General features: G+C 35.1%; 1 protein-coding gene across 1 annotated transcript in view; it reads left to right on the top strand.

The window, feature by feature from the left end:
- The first annotated feature begins 12998 nt into the window (after nt 1–12998).
- LOC123668488 (vacuolar protein sorting-associated protein 13B) overlaps nt 12999–15003 on the top strand; it is a 78671-nt gene continuing 76666 nt past the window's right edge. The window contains exons 1-4 of the mRNA XM_045602220.1: nt 12999–13085; nt 13493–13670; nt 13873–13930; nt 14703–14893. Of these exons, the coding sequence (XP_045458176.1) occupies nt 12999–13085; nt 13493–13670; nt 13873–13930; nt 14703–14893 (514 nt within the window). The remainder of the gene's footprint in view (nt 13086–13492; nt 13671–13872; nt 13931–14702; nt 14894–15003) is intronic.

Here is a 15003-nt window from a genome sequence, read left to right as displayed (position 1 = left end):
AAGAGACCAAAACAAATGGAAATCTAAGTGTTCATTATCGGGGGTTATATGGAAAATGAATTAGGACTTTACGGTCAAACTCTCTCAATTTTTGTTGAGTGGCTAAAGGCATATATAGTCAGGGGTTGTTGTGGTGAAGACCACAGCTTTTCTGTTGATTGATTCTAGCCAGTTACTCTCAATTTCTTGCTTAAGTCTCAGAGCTGTTGACCACAGAAATATGAATTAATGGATTTGCCCAGCGGTAAAAGCTCATAATGAATGATGCCCTTCCAATCCCACCATACACTTAACATCAGCTTATTGGGTGTCAACCCGGATTTCATCTGTACAACTTGACGGACTTTTGACTACGATCTCCTTCATACATTATAGTCATAGGTGATTCACTTTTTGTCACCAGTCATCAATCTTTTCAAAAATGGTTTGATATCATGGCATCTTAAGAAAGAATTCCAAATGAGTATACAGTCCATTAAGTCTCTTTCAAATGGGTCAAAATTGTTTTATGGTCAATTCTTAGATTTTCAGGTATATTGTAACAAGTCAAATGTCGATCTAGCTGCACTTTGTCATAAATGTAACGTTTATCCGTAACTGGGCGACCAGAGCGATATGCATCTTTGACATCAATAGTTTTCTGACTGAAAACGCTTAAAACGTCATAAATATTTTTCGCGGCTTGAGTCGCATTTTTCCGTTTTTTAAAGAAAGCCTAAAATTTATCGAATTTCTTCATTTTGAGGGGCAGAAAAACAAATAAAAAGTAGCAGGAAACTCTTTTAACTCTTTAATTTATTTTTAAAATGCCACCTTTTCTTGGTATCGAAATCGGCCTAACAAACTAAAACCAAAAAGATTTTATTGCAACTTTTTACTAGAAAATACTAAAAAACTTTTTCCCGACCTACTATGTACGTATAAACAAATGTTCTGGAGCCTTTTTGTACATTAAGCTGATAACAAATACATGTACACTCAATAACCTAGTTTCACCATTAATTTTACTTTATGGTGATTATTTCTGTTATCTTTAACATTAAACCTTGAATTAAAATATATAGTTATATAACTTAATCGTCTTACAACACAAAGAAAAAACAAATTTGAAAGCTAATGCATATGTCAATACCATTACTATTCGTATCGTAAACACGTAATAACAATTAGCAACATAAATAAAATAAACTTACATGCATGTAAACAAAGCCTTAGCTTAAAATTTGAATACACAAAGAGCAAAATCCACGACGAACACCTAAATCCTACAAATATATTTTTATTGACCCACCGACCTTTCCTATCGCATTATTCACAAATAATCGCTGTCACACTATACAACAGATAATTCAGAAATATAATAATGGAAAAAATTTACGTCCTAATGAATGCTAAAAAAAATGTATATAAATTATATAGCAATAATTTTCACTTGTATTAGAAGTTCTTTGTCATAAGAATGACTTTTGTTTGGCCACTTTATAAAAAGACTGTACGAGACTATCAATGCCCTGCAAGTTGAATGTTGTGAACCATCCTTACAGTTACGTAGACAATATCTAGCAAACAAATTCCGCTTTGTACAGAACTCTAATCATCCACTTTTTAATAAACTCAAATTATTGTCAGAAATAGTTAACACCTCCGCTTATTGGACCCTGTTTAATAATTAGTTTAAAAAATATAACTTCTATTTCCTTTTTATCTACTTCTTTTTGTTTTTGTTCTTCTTTCATCTCGTTCTCATAAAACATTTTATGTAGCACTTTAACGTCTCTACTGATTATCACCTTGTCTGTTTTTGGGTTATATATCCGGTACCCCTTACAATTTTCGGAATATCCGATAAAAATTCCAGCTGTTGCTCTGGCTGCAAATTTTCCATTTTTTTTTTCCTTTATTTAGTACAAATACTTTAGCCCCAAATATGTGAAAATGTCTCACAGATGGAATTTTCTTCACCCATTTTTCAAATGGAGTCGCATTATCAATGCTGCTGCAAGGACTTCGGTTCGCTAAGAACTTAATTGCTTCTGCCCAAAAATCTTCTTTCATATTAGCGTCTATCAGCATACATCTAGCTTTATCAAGCAATGTTCTATTTTTTCTTTCTGCTAATCCATTCTGTTCCGACGTATATGGTGAGGAAAGTCTCCTCTTGATACCTTTATATTTTAAGTAATTATCAAATTTATTATTTATATACTCTGTCCCATTGTCACTTTGCAAATATACTATGTTTTGCTCATTTTTGACCAGCATTCATTTGCTTTATGCCCCTTTTTATGACATTTGTAGCATTCAATAATATATTTCTTATTTTTTCTTTGTTGCTTACTGTACAGTACTTCTTGTTCTGAGTTCTCACAAATTGTACTAGCCATATTTTTTCGTGCTTCAGCTTCTTCAATGATCTTTATTTTCAGGCTATCTGGATCTGGTAAATCATCTCTAGATTCTATGGCTATGCGAAAATTTTCAAAAGATTGTGGTAAACTATATAGCAGCATTATACTCAATAAATCCTTATAAATTGTTATATCCATGTCAGCTAGTTTATCGACAATATTCATTTATTTAAATGATCAACTATTCTGTCATTGTCTTTCATTTTTCTTAAAATCAACTCTTTTAACAGAGTTGCTTTTCTAGCGGGACCTTTACTATTATATATGTTTTCAAGCGTATCCCAGACTTCTTTACTGGTTTGAACTACCTCAATAGCAACATTCACGACCCCCTACTTAAATTTATCCCACAAATCTTCAATCACACCTATCTCTTCTATGCCTTTAAAACTTTCTTTCAGTTTCTCTACATACTCGTCTTTCTTTTCCTTTTCTTGTAGGTCTTCCACTTTTACTCTGTTCAAAACACTCGTAGGCTCGGCACTTCGATGTTGCCACCGTTTAAAGAGGCCACGCATCCGGGCTACGACCAGGAAGTGGTCTGTGTCGATGCCTACACCGCAGTATGCTCGAGTGTCTAGCACTTTCTTCCTCAGTCTTTCATCCAGTATTACAAAATCAATCATACTTCTAGACTCACCTCATCTCTTGTATACAAATGGATCTTTTTGTGGTCAAACATTGTGTTGGCTACGCAAAGGTTCCATTCCAAGCATACTTCAAGCAGGCTTCTTCCATTGTCATTCACTCTCTCATCCCTAAACGTACCTAGAACTCTTTCATACCCATCACGCTTCACTCCAACCCATCCATTAAAGTCGCCTAACATCACAATCCGTTCATTTTCTCCGCACTTATTCAAGACATCTCTCATGCTATCCCAAAACTCCTCTCTCTCTTGTTGGGCTTTTGATGACTCACCCCCGCGCAGCTCTGTCGGTGCATAGACCTCAAGGATAAAAAAGCGAGTGAGTCAGACTTTTAGCCTGATCCAGAGGAGTCTTGGGCTTACACATTCATACTCTATCACACATTCAACCATTCGAGAGGAAAGAATCACACCAACTCCCTGACGGCCTCGGCTGGTTTCGGGCACTCTCGACCAGTATGCCGTGTAGGGATTATGTACTGTGGTGTCACATCCTTTCCTCTTAGATTCATTCACGCATAGAAAATCTATACATCGTTCATCCATCATCTGACATACTTCATCTACATCTACATCTACATATCTACTCTACATTCTCACATTCAACGTAGCGAAGCGGCTCTCCATGGGCCACTTTTCGCTTCCGCGAGAAACGAGACGTGATGGGTGGCGAACCACATCGCCGCCATTTTGGTTATTTTATATTGTTTTTGACCATTACGTTCCCACGAATAGCATGGGAAAGGTTTGTCCACCCCAGCAGAGCCCCGCATGGCAGGGTAAGGGTTGGCCTAATTCTGGGTCACTCGGTCCCAGCGCAGAGTGGCACGCTAATGACTAGGCTTGCCCCTAGCCACGCATCCATCCGCGCAGCAGACGTTGGATTGGCGGAGAGGATAGGAATAGGGAAAGGGAAGGATAGGTGGTGTGAAAGGGAAGATTGGTAAGTTGGTGTGGGGAATAGGAAATGTAGGGTATTACTTAGGGTAAAGGATAAGACAGTAATAGCTAGGGAAGCTGGGGTCACATACCCGTATACCATGCCACAACTACCGTACAGGTAATTTGGGATGAGTATAATAATAAATACAATTTTAGCGTAAGTGTTTGTTTGTTTATCTTTCTTTCACGATCCAGCGGGAAAAGTTAGTTTCAGTATATTTTTGTATAATTCAGCATGAGATTGACTATTATTTAGTACTGGCAAAATTATGATTTTAGTAGATCATCTTTTTTTCTTCTTTTTTAAGCGGTCACACTGTTTGTCTACCTTACATCTATTACATACTGATTTTTCTCTTTTTGACGGGAAGAGAAACGCGCCTTTTTTTAAATCGCCCTATAAATAAAATTAATTTTAATAGTATTTAATAGTAAAATAATAAAAATGCAAGGCGATAGTGATGGAGATGAGGAGGAGAGATCGGTGAAGTTCATATCAGGCAAAAAAACGAAGAATTTCTACTCTAACAATAGATAAGTACAAGCCATACATTAAAAACGGATACACAAGACAATATCCATTATTCAGACAACAGCTGAAATAGCGACTTTGTGGTTTATTTAGAACATTTAGATAGAGAAATTAAAGTTGGCAATATGAATCCTTTAAACCTCTCCAAATGTTTCAAAAATATTAAGGGGGTTCATGAGAGAGAAAGAATTAATTCTAATAAAATTAAAATATCTTTCAAACAGGCAGCTTTGGACAACGACTTCCTGACATCCTGATGCCGATTATTAGAATATAATTTAAGAGCATATATACCTGCATCCTCTGTGGAAAAGGTAGGCATTGTTAAGTATATTTCTAAAGAAATAAGAAACAAAGAATTGTTTGAAAAAATTTGCTGTGATAGAGACATTGTTGGAATACATAGATTTATGAAACGCGAAAAAGACAATTTAATCCCATTGTCAACCATAGCAATAACGTTTTCAGGTACTTCTCTACCTGAATATATTTTATTAGACGGATGGAGATATAAAGTACATACTTATATCCCTCCGGTGTTACAATGTTTTTAATGCGTAAAGTTCAATCACTCAGCTAAAATATGTCGTAGTGAACAGGTTTGTTCTAAATGCTTGAAAATCATTCATATAAAGATTGTATTTCTGAAACGTTAAAGTGTGCTAATTGCTCGGGAAATCATCTAGCTATTTCAAAAGATTTTCCAATAAAAGCAGCTAGAATATTAAAAAATAGGCAATCTTATGCAATGGCTACTATAAATAGAGATTTTATTAACTTTCCAGCTCTTCCTAAGAGTAGCTTACAGAAATACACAGGAAAAGTTGACAGTAATAAAAAAAATGTAACATGTAACCACAAAAAAAGATAACTTTAATATCTCGGATAATTTAACCTGGCTGGTATTGTGTTGAGGTATGCGGGGTAGCTAAAAGAAGCAAAAGAAGAAAGAACTATTATGTGTGGATGGATAAAGATCTACAAAAGGCTGTGCAAGAAAAGAAGAAAGCGTGGTTGGATTGGTTAGCGACAAAAGCTTCCCAAAAAGTTCAAAAGGCATCGGATGACGAGATAAAGGAAGCAAGAACGAAGTATAAAAGATTGAAATTAACGGCGAAAGAAATTGTGTCTAGAAAGAAAGAAGAACGAAAGGATGATTTTGATAGAAGGCTCACTGAAGATTTCCAGTCAAACATCAAGTTTTTCTAGAAATCCATCAAAACTGCTAGAGGAAAAACCTCTACCTCGGAACTGAGTACAATCAGGAGTCAAGATGGGAGCATTATAAAAGGAGAAGAATTTGTGTCAAAGAGATGGAAAGACTATTTTGAAAGTGTGTTCGAAAGAGAGGAAGTACAGGTACAACATACGGCACCTTCCATGGAAGAGAGTATAAATGGTGATGAAAGTAAGATAAGCATGGATGAAATAGTGAAAGCGTTGAAAAGTGTGAGATTAGGTAAGGCTGCAGGGTATGACAGGATTACCGTCGAAATACTGAAGGCTGGACATGGCATAGTGGCTAGCCAGCTGTACCGCCTTTTCAATTTGTGCTGGCGAAATGGGCAAGTGCCGGGAGATTGGTGCAAAGCCGTAATCGTCCCATTGTACAAGGGAAAAGGGTCACGGCAGGACTGCAGGAATTACGGCGGTATAAGCCTCCTCAGCGTTGTCGGTAAATTGTATGCAAAAGTGTTGATTGTGAGAGAGTTGTGAATGAAACAGACAATAAATAATAATAATAATAATAATAATTTATTTATTCACTCCTTGTAACAAAACAATTTACAGTACGTTAAGTATTCACATTTTAAACAGAAACATATACAAGTTAACGTTGGCAGCCGTAAGAGTATAAACTGTGATACAGCTGCCTGCGTCTTCCACTGTGAGATATAAGACATAGCATACATTACGTACATAACAGGTGCAAATCTACTTGAGAAATTTTATAAAAATAGTATTTAAACAATATTGTCTTTCTTTTTTGGGGGTAATAAAGTGTGTGCGGGTGTGCTCATTTTTACTTCATATCTATGTGTGTGTGTGTGTGTGTGTGTGTGTTTATGAGTGTGTGTGTGTGTGTGTGTGTGAGTGTGTGTGTGTGTGTGTGTGTGTGTGTGTGTGTTTGTATTCATGTGTATACGTGCGTGTGTGCGTGTGAGCGTGCGTGTGCGCAATTGTGTTAGAAGAAACATTTTTTTTTAATAATGAATTACATCTTCAGTCTCGACAAAATCAAGTGATTGAAGCCAGCCGTGAATAACTTTTTTGCAGTGCATTGTTTTAAGGAGAAAAATATTGTTCACTTTATTTGCATTATTATAGAGGTGAGCGCCAATGATATAAAATTGCTGTTTTGCAAGAGATGTATTATGTGGCGATATTGTACACACCTTACTTCTGTTGCGCTTTTGCGAGGGATTATATATTAAACCTTTGTGCTTACGAAGTATTGACTGCATGATGAACGTTCTGTTCTCACTGTCAGGCACGAACAGAACATTCACGATATAGGAGTGCTGTGGAATATCTTCGTGGTCTTTTAGACAAAACTTTGAGAATCGCACGCTGCGCACGCTCCAGTGGTAGCAGCGTAGTAATATTCGTGCCTCCCCATGTGACAACACAATACTGAAGCAAGGTCTGAACAAGTGCATAATAAACATTCATTAGTATGTCACGGTCTGCAGACATCCTAAGTTTATAGAAAATAGGAATCAAGTTTCTTACACGTGCTGTTAAAGCCTGAACATGTAGGGACCAGTTGAGATGTTTATCTATTATAATACCAAGATATTTTGTACTGGGTGTAGAAGTTAAGCTGGGACAGTGACATTCACAATCGTCGTCTGACTTATCACAATGATGAGCTCTTATACAAAAATCACTTGAGGGCTGGGTATTTGCACGTAGTGAAAAAGTCATATATGTGATCTTATTCAGATTAAGAGTCAGCAAGCTATCATCTAGATATTTTATAATTTGTTTCAATGCATTTTCTGTGCGATTGTGTACCTCTGCCCAGTCTTTCCCATGTAGAATCAGTGCCGTATCATCTGCGTAGGTAATTATTTCACAATTAGTTAGTCGCAGACCACACAAACTGTTAATGTATACCAAAAACAATGTCGGACCAAGGACACTGCCCTGTGGGATTCCATATGTTAACTTAGTGTCACCACTGGTGCAATTTCCTATTTTGACACATTGGGTACGATTCGAAAGGTAATCACGAAAAATATCCAATGCAGTTCCACGTATTCCAATTGACTCCAGCCTTTCCAAGAGTAATGGTATAGACACAGTATCGAACGCCTTAGATAAATCCATAAAGACTCCCAGGACTTTATTTCTATTATCTAGGTGCTTGACAACAGTTTCAGTGAGTTTTAAGGTAGCGTCTTCAGTAGATTTACCCTTTACGAAACCATATTGATTATCGGCAATGGCATTAGTTTTATGTAAAAATTTGATAAGCCTGTTATTTAGAAGTTTTTCTAGTATTTTTGAGACTGTTGTCAGTATTGAAATTGGTCTATAGTTACCAACACTATCTTTGACGCCATTTTTGTGGATGGGATGCACCAAAGCTCTTTTTAAAATGTCTGGAAAAGTTCCTGTGGAAAAGCATTGATTAAAGATGTGCGTCAAGGGACGAATAATATATATCTTTGATAATTTGATAACTTGAGTTGAAATTTTATCCACACCTGTAGCGCAGCTATTTTTAAGGTTGTTAATAATGGTCTCAACCTCACTCTGATCCACGTCAAATAAAGCCATTGAGTCAATCTGAGAGAGTTGTGCGGTTGTTTTCACTGCGTTAGGAAGGCAATTAGGTCTTTTAGATAGTATTTCATCCGCAACAGCCTTGCCTATTTCTGCAAAATAATTATTTACTAAGTTAAGTGAAATATGAGGGTCCTCATCAAGACTTAACAATTCTGTTGGGGCTGATTGTGGGTTCCTCAGATTGACTACTCTATTTATAGTATCGCACACGCCTTTAGGATTAGTTTTATTTTCTTAAATTCTTCTGCTTCATATTCAGTTTTTAATTTTTTTAAAAAGGTTATTACAAAAGTTACGGTATCTGGTGTGTGTGAGTTTTAGTATAGCATTAGCACTGTTTTGTTTTGCTTTTTTGTGTAGTTTATCACGATTTCTAATACAACGTATAAGGCCTGGTGTAAGCCACGGCTTAATAGTACGCAATCGATGTGGGACGTGTATTAACTTGGAGTTTTTATAAATGGCGTTCGATACTAAATGGATGAAAACATTAGCTCCCTGATTCGCGTTTTTAGCTTCGTACACTTGATTAAAATTTGTACAGGATAACTCCTGTAACAAACTAGGGTAATCTATCCTTCTGATAGTAGCTTTAGCCTGACTTCTTTTTATATTGCAGTCCAGGACAAATACCGTAGGAGCATGATCGGTTATCAGAGAATCGAGAATAAAAGTCTTGGAATATCTGTCTGACCTCAATAAAACATGGTCAAGACAACTGTCCATACGAGTTGGAAGTTCATGCGTTGGTATCGGACGTCCAATGGTCCGAAAAGTCCGAAGGTCCAAATATTTATGTCGGTTCGAATCAGTGCTATTTGAGGCAATATTTACATTAATATCTCCAACCAGAACAACCGATCTTTCTGATGCTAAGGACGTCAAACACCATCACAAAAATTATCTATATTAGTATATGAAGGGGATCTATATACTGCTAAAATAACAATTCCGTTGGAGATAGTCACGATTAAACTATTTGCATCTCCAATATTAGTTTCAAACTTACAACTATGTTTCAGATTTGATTTTACATATACGACAACGCCATCGTTCCGTTTTAGATAAGTTGAAACATAGGACACATACCCTGATAGCACTGGAGTGGTTGACATTTTACTTATCCAGGACTCCGCCAACACAAGAACATCACATGATATGGGGATTCTTTCCAAAAGGACAGTAAAATCATCAAAGTTACATGCTATGCTGCGGATATTCATATGCATATAACTGAAATAAAACTTCGAGGGGAACTAATGCAATCAGTTATGGCTTCTGGACTACATGTTATAGACTTCGATACACGAAAAGAATCAATGTCTCTGGATATATTTGCTATCTGATCAGCCATTGGAAATGATAGTAATCCCTTGTGCATTTATGGCACAAAACTGTTGCGGCAGATAAAGATTATGTGATGTAGCGAGAATTATGCAGTTGTGTATGTTGCTAGAGAAGACTGCGAGGCGGTGTATAGTTTGTTGGGAGGAAAGACTGTTCTGCCAGATAAAGATTGTGTGTTGTGTTGAAATTATGTTGCTGTGTGTGTTGGTGGACATAATTGTACTGATTGGATGGACGAGTGTGATTAGATGAACGGTGATTGTGTATTTTAGTAGGATATGTTTAGTGTACACAAACAAGATACAACTCTTATTTAAGGACCCTATACATGACTGTAATATGTAAGAAAGACAAATTTCAAAATTTGTTGTTATATAAAGTAACAGAACGATATTAATGATTTTTGATACCAAGCAATTAATTATAAACAAAAACACGAAAAAAGTAACGTAGACTATTAATATGTAGCAAAAATTATTACACAAAAAACAATAGCGTTGTGGGCTTTGGATAAAAGGCAGTCATTTATTATTTTGGTGAAGCAGCTTACTCAAGTCAGCTACAGCATCGATGCGACGGCTTGGTGCACCTTCCTCTTTGCGCAAGAAAATCTTCCCATGTGCAGTCCAGCAATATTTATATCCGTGCTCTTTACTAAAGTGACGAGTGTGAAAGTATAGGTTCCTTGCAGACTGGGTAAGCATCTCCGAGACGAAAACAGGTCTTTGTTGTCCATCAATTTTCAGATCACTAGTATTTAGTTTAATATCTTTCGACTTATTGTAAATTTGAACTGATGTTAGGAGTTTTTCTTTAAGCGTTACCGTAGTGAAGTCAACAATATAGATATTATATTGACGCCCACTACATCAGAGGATTAGCAGGTGCGTTGCCGACCTTTCAAATAAGAATATGCTCTTTTTTCGCTCGAGATAAATATTTGTATTCGTACAAATAATTAAGTTGTGTCCTCTCAACTGCTATTAAAACTAAGAGAGAAGCTCTGGCAGTAAAAGTAGATATTGCGTCATTTGATGGGGTCACGATTTTGGTGCAAAGCTCTTTTAACTCACTTAGGTATAATGTCTTGAATGGTAGATGTGGCCAATGGGATCACTTTCAAACCAAAAAGATACTTAAGGACTGATTAGTAAACTATTTATAACTCAAACATTTTGAATTTATTTTTGATGAAACGTAATCATTATAAAATTTATATCAAAATGCAAAAGTTATGTCAGATAACTATAGACATGATGCACTTGAGTAACCAGTTTTCTTCACAAGCGTGGCTAACATCAATAACGCTGTTTTTGTAGTGTGTCCGGGATCCATGTCCATCAACGCTGCAGTTCTTCAAACACTTTTTACTCTACATAATTAACGACACGTTGAGAATTAGTAATATTCGTTGCTCTCTGATCATTTACAGAGCAACGAATACAGTACAAATGATGCCTTGTATATTGACCGAGCTAACATCCTTCGGGTGGACGTAGGGACTATATTACAGTTTTTGACTGAAATTGAGACCTCTTTGAAGTAGGATTTCGTACGGGGCAGACTGGGACAGTGAGAATCCTAAACTCAACCACCAGAAACCACTGCAAAGTCCGGGAGTGACAAATTTGACTTTTTTCTTTGAAAAGGCACAGGGTAAAACTTCACTGCTAATACTGAAGGCTATCTTGCGATGTTGGAAAGTTTTTTGGCTCTAGAAGCACTTGGTTTCAACAAGACAGAGCTCCTAGTCACACGTAAAACGTTTGTTCCCAGGCAGACTGATTTCAAAAAGAGCTGATATCCCATGACCTCCTCGTAATCCAGATTTGACGCTTTCTAACTTTTTTGTGGGGATACCTCAAACACAAAATCTATAGTAAGAATCCGAGAAACATTTATCAGCTCAAAAAATATATCCTAGGTGAAATCTCATTAACACTGAGTAGGTCCTGAAAAAACATTCAATAATTTCCGTTCGCCGTTAGAGGAGTGCCGTCATAGAGAGGGGCATCATTTACATGTTATTTTAAAAAAATAAATTTCAGTTATAACTTTACAATTTTACTTTACTTTTATTCTATTACTTTTACAATTGTTTTATTTTAACTATAATACCTTTTGTATTTATTTTTTGAAAAGTTGTATGGTACTTCATATCAAGACATCAGTTTCTGCTTTACAAAGCTCAAATCACTCCCTGTGTGGCGTACTGTTCGCACCATTTTTTTACTCGCATAACGCATTCGCGAATGCGATAAATCCAACATTAATTACATCACTAAAACCTACATACGAGTGTATATGCATAAAGGTTTAGGTCAACTTGAAATACTTGAATGTTTAATATTTAAATATAAAAATTTTTGTTACATATAATACCTATTCTTGTGAAATAATTTTTTTTCTGTCTATACACATATTATTTTCTGTTTTGTTTTGGTATACGTATGTTATTATGACAAATTGAAAAGTTGTCAGATGTCAAACAGTAGGTGAAAAATACACAGTGTTCAGAAATTTTGAGTCGATTATTTGTATGATTTCTGAAATAATATGTTATAAACCTAATAAGTATATGTTGTTACCTGGTAAAAATGTTAAAAAGATATGTTTAAGAACATCTATTCTGAAATCTACTTAAATATTTGAAACCGGGAATACACTAGTTTTCAAAGGTTTTTGTTTTTATTATCAAACTTGATTAAACGAATAAAATTTGCTTAAGAAAATCTTTACTCTCTAATTAATAATAAAACTTTAATTGAAATTGATACGCATTCGTATATCAATCTCATGAAATAAATAACAATCGAAAAAACCTTCATTTGAAATATTTTGAATCCAATACCTACTAACTAGGTATAACTTTTTAGTATTGATTTTAGTAAGTGCATTCCATTTCATCAGAAGTGGTCCAATTACAATGAAAATAACATAACGTAGTCTGTATTACATTATTATTATCCGATTTTTACTTATGCAAATTTGTGTATGTGATTGAATAGTATTTTTTATATATTTTCTAAATTAAATACAACAAATTTTGTTAAAATGTTATTAAACTACCTTCTGGAGTATCTGTTGATATGAACTCTATATATGTATATATACCTATATGTCTATAGGATCTTCTCAGTAGTTGCCATGCAGCCTTCATAGAGGTATATGATATTGTGACTATCCATAACAAAAACTATTAAAACAAAACATTATTTTAAATACAATAACATTCTTTGTATACACAAATACATTTACCAATTATTGTAATATTAAACAAATTTCACAGAACGATGTAATCAGTGTAGCAGTAAAAATGAAGAGAATGTTTAATATAGAATCCTACATCTCACCTATATTACTGAGTTATGTAGACAAATATGTCCGGGACTTCAAGCCAGCAGATGCCCAAGTAAGTTTAGAATAAAATACTAATATAGTTACTCTATTAAGGTTATTAGGATGTCGTAAGAGGGATAATACAGTTCCACTACCATCTTGGAACTTAAAAAGCCAACCGATAGTGGAATAACCATCGAACTGCTGGCTTTGAAATACACAGGCTGAAGACGGACAGTAGTGTCTTCGTTTTGACAAAGCCAGCCCTGCGGCCACCAACCCGCCTGCCCAGCGTGGTGACTATGGGCAACACACATGAGATCACGCCATTTTTGGCGCGAACTTGTGGAGGCCTAAGTCTAGCAGTGGACTGCAATAGGCTGAAATGATGATGATGATAATGATGACGATAGGTACTATAAATAGATTAATAAATAACTTTGGTCTTAATATATTGTATTAAATTACTATATATCATAGGTATCTTTATGGGGTGGTGGGGTCACATTGCACAATCTCGTGCTCAAGGCAGATGTGCTACAGCAAGAGGTGTCCCTTCCCTTCACGTTGGTATCAGGACGCATACATGAGCTCCTTATACAAGTGCCATGGACAAAGATCATGTCGGAGCCTATTATTGTTACCATCAACACAATAGGTCAGTTTGTATACATTTTGTTATAGTAAGCCATTCATAAAGAGGGAATACCCGTACTGTGATTTTAATTGTAATTAATCATCCTGTACTGATTTACACATTTTAGATTTATATATATTTATGATTTGCTAACCTTTATTTTTACTGCTGATCTTATAAAGATTCCTAGCTGCTGACCATTAACCTAGCCTGGTTTTTACAGAATGTGTATTGAGTTTAAATCCTCCACCCGAGGAGACACCACCACAGGAAACACAAAGGTACATTGTTGAAATAAAAATAAATACAAACAAATTTTTATTTAATATATTTTATATTTTTAAAAGACATATTTTAGTTTTGTAAGAATCGTTTGTCATGTTAATAGTAAAAATTTAAAATATGCAGTATTATAGTCTCTTATCGTAATAGTTAATTTAAAACTAGATTAATTTTTAGTTCAGACTTGATGTCATTGTGCATCTATTAGTGTTTTGTAATAGAGAAAAATATTGCTTTTGATTTATTATTCTTTTCAAAAATTTAGGGAAGTAATCAGTAATTTGTATAATTCTTCATTATTTTTATTCATATACTAACTGCGTCCGCGACTTAGTCCGCGTGGAATTTAACAAAAAAGTTATTGTTCAGATTGCAGAATTGTAAAAATTAATAAGTTCTTAAAATAAAAGTAGCCTAAGCTACTACTTATTACTACTACTTTATATATCAGCTATCTGCCAGTAAAAGTCTCGTCAAAATCAGTCCAGCCATTTCAGAGATTAGCCGGAACAAACAGATAAGACAGACAGACCGACAAAAATTGTAAAAATGTTATTTTGTTATATGTATCGTGTATACATCCATATGAATTTAGTTAATAGCGGTTATCTTAATATTACAACATGACACTCTTATTTTATTTATTTGTATAGATGTAAACAATATTGTTCATAATAATATGAAAAAAGTCAGTGACTAAAGTTTTTGTTACCACTTGAAGTTTTTATATATGTTTCGATAACTGTGATTTTAAGTTTTAACTATTTCTAGTGGAAGATCTCAAGTGGTCGAAGCTCCCCCGGGATACATGCAAGCACTTATCCGACGCATCGTTAGCAATATAGCAGTTCGAGTCAACTCGCTGATAGTGAAATATGTCCAGGATGATATTGTGCTCTCCTTGAATGTTAAGAAACTTTCCATTGACAGTGTCGGTGTTAACTGGGAACCTGCATTTGCTGGTATATTACTTATACATATTTCAGTAATTTATAAGGTTTTAAAGATCCTAATGTCTCATTGACATTTTATTATTATTATTTTTTTATTGTTTAAAATATATAATTTTGGT

This window comes from Melitaea cinxia, chromosome Z, assembly GCF_905220565.1.
Source record: "Melitaea cinxia chromosome Z, ilMelCinx1.1, whole genome shotgun sequence".
In the NCBI taxonomy this organism is placed as follows: domain Eukaryota; kingdom Metazoa; phylum Arthropoda; class Insecta; order Lepidoptera; family Nymphalidae; genus Melitaea; species Melitaea cinxia.
The sequence above is the reverse complement of the archived record's forward strand: the minus strand, read 5'-3'. Positions and strand labels throughout refer to the sequence as shown.